General features: G+C 29.9%; 2 protein-coding genes across 2 annotated transcripts; both read right to left on the reverse strand.

Moving 5' to 3' along the window:
• Positions 1-4,505: 4,505 nt before the first annotated feature.
• LOC120090873 (disease resistance protein RGA2-like) lies at positions 4,506-6,012 on the reverse strand (the record flags this gene model as incomplete). The annotated part of the gene is made up of 1 exon (XM_039048572.1): positions 4,506-6,012. A coding segment is annotated over one exon (1,425 nt), but the record flags the coding sequence as incomplete, so codon positions are not given.
• On the reverse strand, positions 5,894-7,882 carry LOC120090112 (putative disease resistance protein RGA3). The gene is made up of 2 exons (XM_039047624.1): positions 7,836-7,882; positions 5,894-7,687 (listed from the first exon to the last, which is right to left on the reverse strand). The coding sequence occupies exon 2, from the start codon at positions 7,291-7,293 to the stop codon at positions 6,013-6,015; it is 1,281 nt and encodes a 426-aa protein (XP_038903552.1). The 5' UTR covers positions 7,294-7,687; positions 7,836-7,882; the 3' UTR covers positions 5,894-6,012.
• Between the last annotated feature and the right edge of the window lie 6,174 nt (positions 7,883-14,056).

Consider the following 14,056-nt stretch of genomic DNA (forward strand, 5'->3'; position numbering starts at 1 on the left):
CCTACTGACTGTATGACCCGCTAATCATCAGATGGGTTAGTTTCTGCCTACGTCCTCATCTTCCTATCAGGGCGGAGAAATTTACGTTAGAAGCATAGCCGACCACCACATGTTATTATATGTTTTCGGTCCCAATCATATGTTTTCAGAACATGTTGCATGTGATTGTGCATTTGGTCACTACCCTATGTGAGGACTACTTACTGGGTATATTATATACTCATCCTATTTTTACAAACTTTGTAGGTAAGGATACAGCGTAGGTGGCAGAACTGGGCGTCGCTTAAATGTCCAACCATCAAACTCACTATTATAGGTATATGCATTTTTGTATCACTACGCTAGTGTTTTATGGATCCTGGTGTTTTGTAAAATAAATTTTTTATATAGTTTTCTACCTAATTAATAAAATCTTAGATATGTTCTTTTGAGATTTTTGCCAAAACTCATCTCATGATAGAAATGTCTAAGTATGCATGTTGTAGTGGTCGGACCATAATATGTAAGGATCCGGTCGTTACACTTCTATCCTTAAGGAACAAGCTATACTATAGGGTAAAATGGTAATTTTCACCTGGCTGTAAACATGAACGACCTATGAAGGATCGACTTACTGATTATGGTTAAATCAAGTGCACATGAATATATGTATAGTGAGGAGAGTGCAACTACGGAGCTATTGTAGTATGTCTCGGTAGTTAATGAATAGTGATTAATTCGGTTTAAAGAGTTTAACCAATTAATCTCAAATCGTTAGTGCTCATGATCTGTAGGTTCATTTGGTCTCTCTACTAGCTCGTAAAAGGATTAAACCTTATAATAGCATGTTGGGAGAATTTGGAACATTCAAGCTCAAATTAGGGTTTGGATTATTATGTTTGATTTAATTAATGTTTAATTAATGAATTGAATATTTTGATTTTAGAGAATTGATAATATTTAAATATGATTTAAATATTTGATGAGATATTTCATTAATTTGATATTTGATATTAAATTAATTTAATTTAATTAGTTTAATTGTTTTTTTCGAAATTAATTTATTAAAATTTTGGATTTATGAAATTCAAAGTTATAAAATTAATTGGATTAATTTTGATTTTTGATTTTCAATTTATAAAATTAATTTAATTGGTTTTTGAAACAAAAAATTGAAATTAAAAAATAGAAAATTAATGGAAATGGGTTTATCCCACAAATTCCATTAATTTCAACACATCATGCCACTTTCTTAATGGTTTTTGAAGTGGCAACATCAAGTTCAATCCAATCTGCATGAATTGAAGCTTTATAATAAAGATTGAAGAACAAATTGAGGGTTCATGCAACCATTTTTCTGAGATTTAAAACCAGAAAAATCAGTTTCTTCTTCTTCTTCAATCTCTTTAAAAACCAACTCCAAATTCTCATCAATTTGAAGACCACACTTCAATCTAAGGTCTAAGGATAGTAGAGAAGACGTCGGTGGTAGTTTGCTGCTCACTTCAATCTAAGGTTTGAGGATAGTAGAAAAGATATCGGTAGTAGTTTGTTGCTGTGTTTAAAGAAGAAATTGGAGAAGAATCAAGCAATTAAGTGGAATCTACAAAGGTTGTATTTCATAAACCCTATTTTTGATTTTCTTATGAACATGCATGTTTTTCCTTTAAAATTAATGTAGTTAGAATGCTTAGTTCCGTAATTGCTTCTGTTTGTTGATTGTCAACTCCATCATTAACTACTTTTATCACTTCGATGAATTGATCAGAAAGACTTAAACAACAGATTTCATGCTCTCATCAAGCCAAAAAGTTCACAAATACAAACAAATTTGGAAGTAAATAGATGAAGAAATGATGAATGATTGAAAATAAGATTGAATTAAAGATAATAAGTGTTGATACAAACAATCTTAGTTCAACAAGATAGAATGGTGAATGAAAATCTAAGATAAAAGGAAGAAATCAAGCCGTAGAGTTCAATTTCTTGTCCTCTTTGGCTTGTTTTTAATGTTTGCTATGACCAACTTGGTGGAAGAGTTGAAGAAGATATCTCTTTCGAGCTTCTCTCCTACAGCACCTCTTGATCAACGGTGGAATGGTGGTCCTCCCTCCTACTTCTTGTTTGCAGACGACAGAGAACTCTAACTACAGACTGGCTTCTTATGAAAATTCTAAATGTCTAACCTCTTTACCTTTTATGTAGCTACCCTTTATATAGGCAATCTCTCAACAAGTTGGTGATGTGACTTCATTATTTTCCATACCCTGGGACAACCGTCTGTTACTTTTGATTTGCTCAGACGCCGTCAATTAGATGCCCATGCCTGCAAGTTGTGATTTAACATGAAATGCACAAGCCAAATGTATCCTTCATGCGTCGAATAGTCTTGGACACATACCCCTTGTATTGATCTGATCTGCAACACTTAGTAAATTTCTTTGATTCCTATGTTAAAGTGCGTTAGTGAAGGAGTTTTTTACTTAAAAGGATATATTTATATGAGTTTACTACATAAATGGAATTCCATGTGTTTTTCCTTTATAATGAGTGGGTTTACATCACTAAAGATTCTAATTGTTCCAACTTTGAGAGAACAATAACTTGTATTTCTACAAGTTATGAATATCACTGATAATTGATATCACCAATACACAAATATTACCGATATCCACCTAAGTTATATCACTGATTCACGTAGTTTGTCAGTGATGGAAACCCTGGCACCAATAGACTAAGTCTATTACTAATATCACATGTTAGAAGTTTATTGCTGTTAAATTTCATACTTTCAAAGTCCTACAAAAAAAAAGGGAGGGGGGGCTCATTCATGACATTTACATTTCTCATTTTGTTTCTAAAAAAAGTTCTAAAATTTTAGAAATTGAGAAAAATAGTTTCTTTCAGTTTCTTGCTTTGAAACCTAGCTTTCTCAATTCTATTTTTAATTTATTAATTTTTTTAATGGAAAAACAAAAGTAAGCAATAAAAAAAATTAACAATGAAAAAAATTGAAGATAGGAAATAAAAATTAACAACGAAAAAATAAAAGGAAGAGCAATAGAGAAGAGCAAACTTGGAAATTGAAAAAAAATAATTAAAAAGTGGTTGGTCAACATTTTTCATATATGCAATTATTTTTAAATGGTGATATATTAATAGATATTTTCTCTTATTTTCCTTCCTATTATAACTTTTCTTCGTGATATATCTTGACATTTAACAATGTTACACAAACTAGCTTTTTGGAGAATCTTTTTCTCTTGCAAACAAGCTTGGAAAGATAAAAGTGGCCAGTTAGAAGAATTTGAGAAAATTAGTTAATTAAAACCTCAAAGGTACACTAAATCTTACAAATATTGAGAAAGGGCAAAGTAAAAGGGAAGCTATGCGTGCAAAATTGGTGGAAAATCTACCATTATTGAATTTAAAATGGGAAGCAGTTTTGCCAAATGGTATTTTTTGTTGAAATTTTAGTTGACATACATTTCTTTATATGTAATAGATCTGAAGTGCTCCCTATGCTTGGACAATTGTTCAACTTAAACACACTTTACATTTCTTTGGAAATTTTCTCAATTAACCTAAAATCTTAAAACAACTCTGAAATGACCTCCTTTATAAAAACATTTTTAAAGAGTCAAATTACCCTTTTATCCATATAATACAAAAAAAAAAAATCAAATATCATAAGCTTGATCATAATTCTTTCGATACAACTATGTTTTTGTTTATTGACCACACATTTCATACGTTTTTCATGTTTTTTCCTACCATGCTTCTAAACAAAACAAAATGTAAAAGAACCTAGAATTTAAATGGTCCTACAAAATTTAAACTTAGATCAATTTGGCTTACGGACTATTAAAGTTATATACTTTTTTAAGTTTTTGTCTAGTTTATATTCATGGTTTGAAAGAATACGAAAACACATCTGAATAAACAAATGGTCATTTAATTAAAACAAAGTTATGTAACCGAAATATGACCAAAACATAATTACACATGGAAAGGTAACTATCACTACGAAAAATATTTAGGTGTATCATGTGCTATACCTATTTTTTACCAATTATTACAACAAAATAACTTTTTTTTGAAACATCATATTATTGTTGAATTGACAAGAATAAGCATGGGCCTTCCACATAATTTTTGGACAGAATCTATAAATACATGTGTCCTACTTAAAAATACAGTCCCTTTGAAGCGTGAGAATTTAGCATAATAGTAACCACATACCTATCAGGATAGAACTCCCTTTAAAGTATGAGAATTTAGCATAATATTAACGACATTCCTATTCAAGTATATACAAACCATCAAATAGATCTGTTGAAAGTCCTAGTCAGTTGTAAGATGAACTTAAAATGGAATTAAAAAAAAGAAATTCATTGTATGTCAAATATATTTTAAAAAATCAAAACCATGACTTCAACTTTTTTGTAATTGCAGGTGTAATAATCACATAGAAATCAGATAGTGGAATTTTTTTTTGTCATGTTTGCAAAAAAGCAAAACCTAGGAACACGCCCAATTTTTAATTTTTATTTATTAAAGTTGCAATTTGCCCTAAAAAAAAGAAGTAGAAGAAGAACACAAGGGGAACTACATTTTACAAACACACTTTGTTGGAAGATGGGAAAGTTTAGGCCCTTCCTGGTCGCCCTCCCCGACTAGAAGTTTTGGACATCTAAACACCAACAAGTCATCTAATTTGGTTAGGCATAACATGGCCTCTCTTGAAGGTAATTCTTTCAAATTTTTGCAATCAAGGAAACTCAATGTTCTCAAAGATGTAAGGTTTCCTAACCATTCTGGTAGAGCTTCAATGCTATCAAAATCTGCAATCATTAAAACTTCCAAGTTAGTGAGGTGCTGAAGTTGTTGGGGAAGTTGGGTTGCTGCATTATCACTTGACTCATAATTCTGCATGCGTCCACTTATTACCAATTCTTTCAAGTTAGTGAGGCCACCTAATCCCTCGGGCAATCTTTTCATTCCATTAATGTCTAAACGGTATAAGTTGTGCAAATTTTGTACATTTAGCATCAAATTAGGACACTGATGTATGCTCAAATACTCAATGGATTGGCAACTTTCTATCCCACCTGGCAATTTTGTCAATTTATCACATCCAAGAATACTAAAATTTTTAAGAGATCCAAAGAGATTTGGAGTGATCAATTCATCCCATTTCTCTAGATTCTTCATCCCATCAATATAAAATTTCTTCAATTGGGGAAAAGCAAAATAATTTCTTTGGTTGGAGTCAATGCCATAGAATTCATTCCCTATGCTTCTCAAACTGTCCAGTAAAGAAATTTCAAGTTTCTTTAAGTTGGGCAATTGACCAAGCATTGGAAGCACTTCACATCTTTTACAATTAAATAAATGTATGTCAACTAAATTTTCAACAAAAGTACTATTAGGCAAAACTTCCCCTCTAAAGCCACTAATATTCAATGATTGAAGATTTTTGTGGGGTTGAAGTCCTTCCAACACTTGTACCTTATTGTATTTGTCATATTCACCTTCTTTATAAAAGAAAGTCCAATGAAATAATAGATGATGTAAATTCTTCTTTTCAACCAATTTTGCAGCCCTAGCTTCCTCTTTACTTTGCACTTTCTCAAGATTTGTAAGATTTAGTGCACCTTTGAGGTTTTTCAAGGGTCCAAGTTCTTCTATTTTACAACCTTTCTCAATCCCAACTGCAAACTCAGATAATGTTTGAAGATGAATCAACTTGCCTATATGTGAAGGTATTTGTTGGATATCATGAATTCTGTAAAATTCTAAATGTCTCAAATTAATCAATTTTCTCAAATTCTTCGACAGACCACTTTTTATATTTTCGAGCTTCAGCGTTTGTAAATTATAAAGTAGAGGAATAGATTCTTGAAAAAGCTTGTTTACAGAACATTCTGAAATGTCAAGATATCTCAAGTGTATCAACTTGCCAATTGAAATCGACAAGTTATTAGTCCAAAACCTATCCAGGACTAAAACACGCAAACAAATAAAGTCTGCCTAAATCTTATTATGAATCTCTTCATCATCCCGAATTAATGTGCGCAAATTTCTTGTACTTTTTCCACTCCAATTATTAGGATTTGGTTCCATCTTTTGATGGTTTGAAAATGTACAAGCAATATCATGTATTAGATCATGCATCTTAAAGGTAACAATTCTCCCATTCACATTCTTATTGGCATCTTGAAATAAGGAGCGAGACAATAAATAGTTGAAGTACTCTTCTCCTATATCCTCCATTATCAAGTTCTCTCTTTCATGTTGGGGTTGAATAAATCCTTGTGCTATCCACATTCTAATTAATTCTTCTTTCTGAAAGTTATAATCTTGAGGAAAATTTGAGCAGTAAGTAAAACATTGCTTCAACGCAAGGAGTGGTAGAGAATCCACACTTAACTTTAATATGGACAAAACAAAATCTTTGTCCTCCTTTGAAATGTTTCTCGCAATGCTTTCAACTTTTGTCATCCAATTCTCATAATCTCCTCCAAAATCTTCTTCAAAATTTACTGCCCCTCCTAAAACTTTTGCAACGAGTGGTACACCACCCATTTTTCTAACCAACACATTTTTTACCATCTTTACCTTTGAACTCATTGACAGTTGATTTGCATTTGCACTTTTTTTGAACAACACCCAACATTGATCATCTGATAATTTCTTTAGATGATGAATGGAAATAGCCTTCACCATAGTTGCCACTTCTACACTCCTCGTTGTCACCATAATACTATTTCCAGATTTTCCAGCAATTTGTTTCAAACAACAACTCAAATCATCCCACAAACCTTGCTCTTTATCCCAAACATCGTCAAGCACAAGAAAGTATCTTTTACCTTTCATCTCCTCTCGTAGCCTCTTAAGTAAGGCCTCCTTAGAGTTCAAGCCACTATAGGTATTCATTAAGCCTTGAAAGATTTCTTCCAAAATCTTCATTACAATAAATGGTTTAGATACACAAACCCATATAGTTTTATCAAAATGTTGTTTTATGATATCATGATTGAAGATCATCTTGGCCAAAGTTGTTTTCCCAAGGCCACCCATTCCAACTATGGATATCACCGACATATCATGTTCATCGGTAGAGTCAATCACCAATTTCAGTATCTCTGAAACTTCATATTCCCTTCCTACAACTTCAAAATCAAGATTTGATGTTGTCTCTCGAATCTGCCTAAGAGCAACCTCTGTTTCCGTGGTCGATTCCTCACCAATTAATCCTAAAGGACTTGCCTCACAATAAAGTTTGTATACTGTTTCAGTAATGTTCTTCATTTTCTCGGCCAATCTATAACGAAACAGAAAGGGATTTTTGGATGGTGAGATGGAATCACGTACCTTTCTGAATTTCCAGTTTGTTCCACAGTTCGTCGAAGATGTTCATAAGCAAGCTCATCCAATAGATCATCAGCTTCATAGACAATATTTTGAAGATCTTCCACCCATAGTCTCACAGAGTTATGGTGAAATTTCTTTCTGTTAATGTCTGCTAAAATTGTTTCAGCTTTGAGTAACCATTTTGTCAATTGGGATAGCTCCTTCCCCAAACCCCATGCCAGAGCTAGACCAATATGCTCTGCTCCAAGTTTCACAATCTTCTTCAAAACTTCCTGAACAGCAAAAGTCCATAGGAATTCGGCCATGTTTCTCTCTGTTTTTGATCCCTCAACTGCAAATGATATGATGAACAAATTTAAAAGTCAAAGAGGATTTTAAAATGATGCATCAAAGGAAAGGAAGGTACATGGAAAAAACCAAATAAATAACGGTGCTGAAAAATGTATAAAAAAATTGGGAGTATTTGTGATTTTCATTACTATGGTTTTCGAAGAAATGAATAAATATTTTTTCCCCAATTGTACGAAAACTCTCGCCAACCAAAATTGATTAAAACCTGAATGCTTAAACATCAATCAGTGATTTAACCGAAGAAAAATTATTTTTAAAAGTCTGAAATTACAAATTTGGTCTCTATAATTAATTTGTGAATTTTTAAAAGTGAATAACATTATTATAGTTAATTAAACTTTTAATTTTATGCTTAATAGGTCTTTGAAATTTTATTTTTTGTTTCTAATAAGTTCTCGATCAATTTAACTTTTAAAAATTAATTGACCTATTAAATATAAATTTGAATATTATGTTTAATACAATCCTGAACTCATAATTTTGTATCTAATAGACATGAATTTTAAGAGATGTAATAGTTCAAAATCTAAATTTGTAATTTTAAAAGTTAAGACCAAATATTCACAAATTTTAATTTAACCTTATAAAAGTAAACTTAAAAAGGTACTTTTAATAATGAAAAGAAAAATTAAAAGGTTGTGTAGCTATCAATAGTTTGTTAGGCAGTCAATTTTATGATTTAAAAAGAAAGAAAAATTGTAATAAGTGACCAAATAGATTGATATGAGAGGAAAGGTCCCTCGAAAGATCCAAATTGAGGTCTGTGATTTGCATCTATGGCAAAATACTCGAATTTAATATGAGAGGAAGGTCCCTCGAAAGATCCAAATTGCTTCTGTTGGTGTGGAGGATAAGGATCGAAATCAAATTATACTTTTGAATTGATAAATTGTCAAAGATAGCAATCTCAAGCTTTCACTTTCAAAACTAACACACTTTGAAAATTCATTAAACTAATTTTTCTCAGTCCATTTCGGATGAGATCGACCATCGAGATTTAGTTAAAATCGTTTCCAACTTATTGATTTTTATGAATTTCTAAACTCTTGGATGAATTTATCAATAATCCAAATGGATCTCAAGTGATTGTATTTTGAGTTTTAAATGTTGGGTTAGATTTTCTGCAAAAAGAATGAAAATATGTAAGATATGAAAAATATATAAAATTTCCGTATTAATCTCAGGCAGATTATTATCGATATTCTATATATTTGAGTTTTCTTAATAAATTCTCGGACAGATTAACACCGAAATTCTACTGAAAATACTCAAGTTAAATAATATAATTAATTCTACTCAAGATAATCACTCTATGCAAACAAGAAGCTAAGTTTGGAATATCTAAAAAGAAGCTCTTTGTTGTTCAAGTGCAGTCTCATTCAACTGAACTTGTTTGTCTAAAAACCAACATAGTAAAAGAATGACAGAAAGCTACGTCTGAAGAATTTGAAGCTTTGTTACATCGGAAAACTTGGACTCTTACCTTTTTACCACCCGATAAAAAGGCCCATGGATATAAGTGGGTCTACAAAATAAAGAGAAACTTGATGTGAGTATTGTTCGGTATAAGGCGAGATTAATTACCAAAGGATATCATTAAGATGAAGGTGGGTCTACAACCTTATGATCAAGAAATCAACTGGTCGGATCATATTTTCCTTAGCAACTCAATATAAGTGGCAACTACATCAACTTGATGTCAAGAATGTCTTTTTCTCTGTAGAGAACTTCAAGATGAAGTTTACATTACAACCACAAAGTTTTGTGGATCCATTTCAACCAAATGTTGTTTGCAAGTTACTTAAATCTCTATATGGTCAAAACTAGACGTCAGCTCATACTTGGTTTGATTGTTTTACCTCCCATCTATTGACACTTGGTTTTGTAACATCTATAGCAGATTCTTCTCTCTCTATTCAGAGTGAAAGTGGTTCTTACTTATTTGCTTCTACACGTCGATGATATAATTGTTACTGGAAATGCTCCAAGTTATATTGATGGGCTTATCTCACAGTTGAAGCAACAGATTGAAATGACTGATTTTGGTCTCTTGCATTATTTCTTATATTATAAATATCTCAAAATAATAGAGGAATTTTTGTTCATCAAGCCAAGTATACAAGAGATGTTTCGCAACGTTTTGGTATGCTAAATGCAAAACACAGTACCACGCCATTAGCTTTAACTCATTTCTCTGATATTAGGCAGCCTTGTTTTGTTGATGATGCTCGAAATTACATGGTTTTGATTGGTAGCTCTTAATTATTAGGGAAATTGCATTGTGTGGCAAATATATTTTAAGGAACCAAAGCCATGACTTCAACTTTTTTGTAATTGCAGAGGTAGCAATCACATAACAATCACATAGAAATCAGATAGCAATCAATTTTTCAGGTGGAAGTTTTTTTACATGTTTGCAAAAAAACAAAACATAGGACATGCACCCAATTTTTAATTTTTTTTTATTTAAGTTGCAATTGCCCCTAATTATTAACATTTAGTAGACTCGATATTAGTTATGTTGTTAGCAAATTATCCCAATACATGCATACTCCACATGATTGCAAAACGAGTGCTTCGGTATCCAACTGGCACCATTGCTTTGGATTATTTTTCAAGAAGTTAGCAACTCCTTTGTTCATATGCTTATTCAAACTCCGATTGGACTGGTGATCCTATGGATAGGAGATCTACCTCTGGCTTTGTTATTTTTCTCATATCAAATCCAATTTCTTAGGGTGTTAAAAAGAAATCTGCAGTTTCTCCGAGTTCCATTGAAGCCAAATTATTGGGCTTTAGCTTCTATAGCTACTGAATTAAGTTGGCTTTGACAAGTTCTGAAAGATCTTTGTGTTTTTAGTTCTCAAATACAATGAGTCTAAATATATATATATAAAAAAAAAAAAAACACTCATTTATATCAAATAAACGGTGATGGGTTGAGCAGATTCGGTTGACGGCACGATGGGATGAGCAAATCCGATCAACAACGACAAGGAGAGAGATCTGTGACAGCCATGGCTGAAGAAGAGATGAAGATGGAGAGGGTTATGTATTATAAACCCCCATATGAAGATAGACTTTATTTTTTTCCTATTTTTTATATATACTGTGAATATCATAGGGGAGAGAGAAATATATATAACGTAGGTGAGGGCTAAAATGTAAATAGTCACTTATATTAGTGAAAACAGGGAGGCCAATAGGACTTTATTTTTTTATAAAAAAATGAAATGTTCAAGACATAAACGTACCTATTCTTTAAGCCTTCTATATAGAAATCCCTTAGGTTTTCTTCATCTAGGTCGTGCGGCCTTTGACAGTCTCTTTGGGCCAAGCTCAAACCAAGGTTGACTTGACCCCTACAACTACAAATTTTCTTCTAAAAGGTTAAATAAAAAATTCAATAAATAAAAGTAATAGTGTTTTAAATTTTAGGAAAAAATCCACATATAGAAAAAAATGTCAAACTATTTATAAAAATAGTAAAAAAAATATTGATAGACATTTATAGACTTCTATCAACATCTATCAGTGATAGACTTTTATTAGTTTCTATAAGTGATAGACACTAATAGACTTTATCCGCCTCTATCATTCTCTATCAAAGATGATTAAACTTTTGTTATTTTGTATAAATAATTTTTTTTATTTTTCTAATTTTAAAAATCACCCTTCATCCAATTTAATTTTTAGATAATAAAACTTAAAAGTCAAATTATTATTGAATGAAGCTTACTTTACAATAGTTTTAGTTGTGGGTGAGCTTTAGTCAAATCCTATATAAAATTGGAGCTGAACTAAGACGATGGGAAATGGGAAAAACCATTGCATCTTCCTCGTGAAAAAAATGTCCAAAAGTTGTGGACGATGCCTTGCTGGAGGACAGTTGACTAACCAACAATGAACAAAACTAAACCTTTTGTTTGTTACACAATATATTAAAAATTGAAGCCTTAAGATTTGTGTATCTATAGTAATTTTAAAAATCTACAAACTAAGCCTTTAGCATTAGGTTAAAAGAATTATGAATAGATCAATTACTTTTAAAATCTTCAAAATTTTGATAGACTTATTGAACATAACAAATTTTTTTTAAAGATATTGTAATTAAAGTGTGAGATGGGAGAATCGAACCTCAAATTTTAAGATTGATAATATAAACATTATGCCAACTACGCTCTTATTGGCAATTGAACGTAACAATTACCATTGGGGCAATGACTATAATGAAAGAATGTGAAAAGAAAACTATTCATTCTACTATTCTAAACACAGCACCTAAAATGGATTCAAATTTATTTGAAACCACTTTCACTCTCGTAGTTGGTTTAAGTAATTTGGTCTTTTCCATGCACCTTCCTTTCCACCGACACATCATTTTAATATCTTCTTAGACTTTTGAATTTTCTCTTCATCATATCATTTTAAAATCCTTTCGAAAAGTCATTTGATAAGAGAGTTTTCTGCATGAGAATTAGCACATACATCTAAAATTCATATTTGTTTAATAGTTTTCAACTCTATGCCTAAGAATAAATTACTCTCAAACATCCTCATTTTCCATAGACAATGGCTTTTATTTCCCTTCTAAAACGATGGGTTTTCTCTTTTTCCCTCTCCATTGGTTTTTAAATACATCATTTCATTTTAAATATAATTAATTAATTAATATTCATTTAATGAAATTAGTATAGATATTTATTTTAATAAATTAATAATAATATATTAAAATCTTTACTTAACTTATTTTTTACGATAAAAATTTATTAAATGACTTTTTTTATAAATTATTAATTAATTAACTAACAATGTCTTAAATATATTCAAATAGTATGCTAGATTAGTTTAAATTTAGTTAGTAAAAAAATCATTTCTCAAAAATAATAATGGATTACTTTATTATTTTTTAATATTCAAGCATTTATTTATTGAAATTAATTTTGATCCGATGTTTCATTATGAACATATAATCATTGTTGATTATTTATGATTAGTTAATTATTTATTGTGATTAATTTTTATTAATTTATTCATTATTAACCTAACATATTTATAAAACTTTTTTAATACTCTTTATTAATATATCATTTTTATTTCATTTTAACTTTTTATATAATTTATTGTTTACTAAAATATATTTTCTTAAATTATTTGATTAAAACTAAAATTACTAACATTGAACTTAATTAGTTATAAAAATTATTAATTATTATATTATAATTAATATGACGTTCATAAAATATATTAATTAATTAATTTTAATATAAATTACTCAATTTTCAATTTTTTATAACTAAAATTATTATTGATCCTTAATTAATTACTTTTTTATCAATTTCAATATATTTGTTATTTAATTAATTAATCTATTTCCATTATATAAGATTTTCATGCTTAATCTCATAAATTAAATACAATCTAACACGAGTAGGAATACTAATAACTAATTTAGTTTGAGAATAGAAAAATAAGGATAATTGTTTTAAATGACAAAATTGTTGAAAATATTTACAAATATAGTAAAATATCACAAATATTGGATGGATAATGGATGAGGTAGCGGGGAGACTTTTCTCTCCGCTGACTAAATGGAAATGGGAAATGCGTGTATATATATATATATAATATATAATATAATATAATGATAATGATAATGATAAAAAGTATAAACTCAAATTCTATAATTTTGTTTACATAATGTATGTTTTGTTTTCTTTTTATATTTATAATATGTGTGTCTATGTATATCTATATATGTTACTTATTTATTTATTTATATAAAAACATTTTACAAAAATCGTGACATAAAAAATCAATCATTTTCTAATTTTCATTTCAAATTTTTCATACTTTCATAGATTTTTAAGATGTTTTGATATTTAAGACTTTCTTACTTATGAGACAATGAATGTTTTAGTGTTTAAACGAAGTGCTAGACTATGATATTATAGTATTCAAATTTAACTTTTAGAAATTATATAATTAACTTATATTTTTGTACATATAATATTGTTATTTTTATTTAAAAAATTTATAGTATTTTTTAATAAAAATGTATTAGAAATAACTCATTTAATATATACAATTTTATTTGGTTGAGAATAAACATAAAAGATGTTAAAAATAAATAAATTAAAAAAAAACCAAAAATTTCTTTGGTGGGAACTCGATTCCCGCAAATTCTCTACGACGAACCCCCATCCTGATCTTCATAGAGAATTTCGCAAAAATGAAGAATGAAATAGGAGGCGGGGATGGCTTCTCCGTTCCACCGCACTCCATGGACATTTCTAGTGGGTAGAGCTGGGATTAAAAAAAAAGTATTATTTACCAACTATTATTAATG

Source organism: Benincasa hispida, chromosome 11 (assembly GCF_009727055.1).
Source record: "Benincasa hispida cultivar B227 chromosome 11, ASM972705v1, whole genome shotgun sequence".
Taxonomy (NCBI): domain Eukaryota; kingdom Viridiplantae; phylum Streptophyta; class Magnoliopsida; order Cucurbitales; family Cucurbitaceae; genus Benincasa; species Benincasa hispida.

Coding starts and splice junctions, on each gene's coding strand:
- LOC120090112 (XM_039047624.1), bottom strand. CDS start 7,293: ATGAAGAACATTACTGAAACAGTATACAAACTTTATTGTGAGGCAAGT.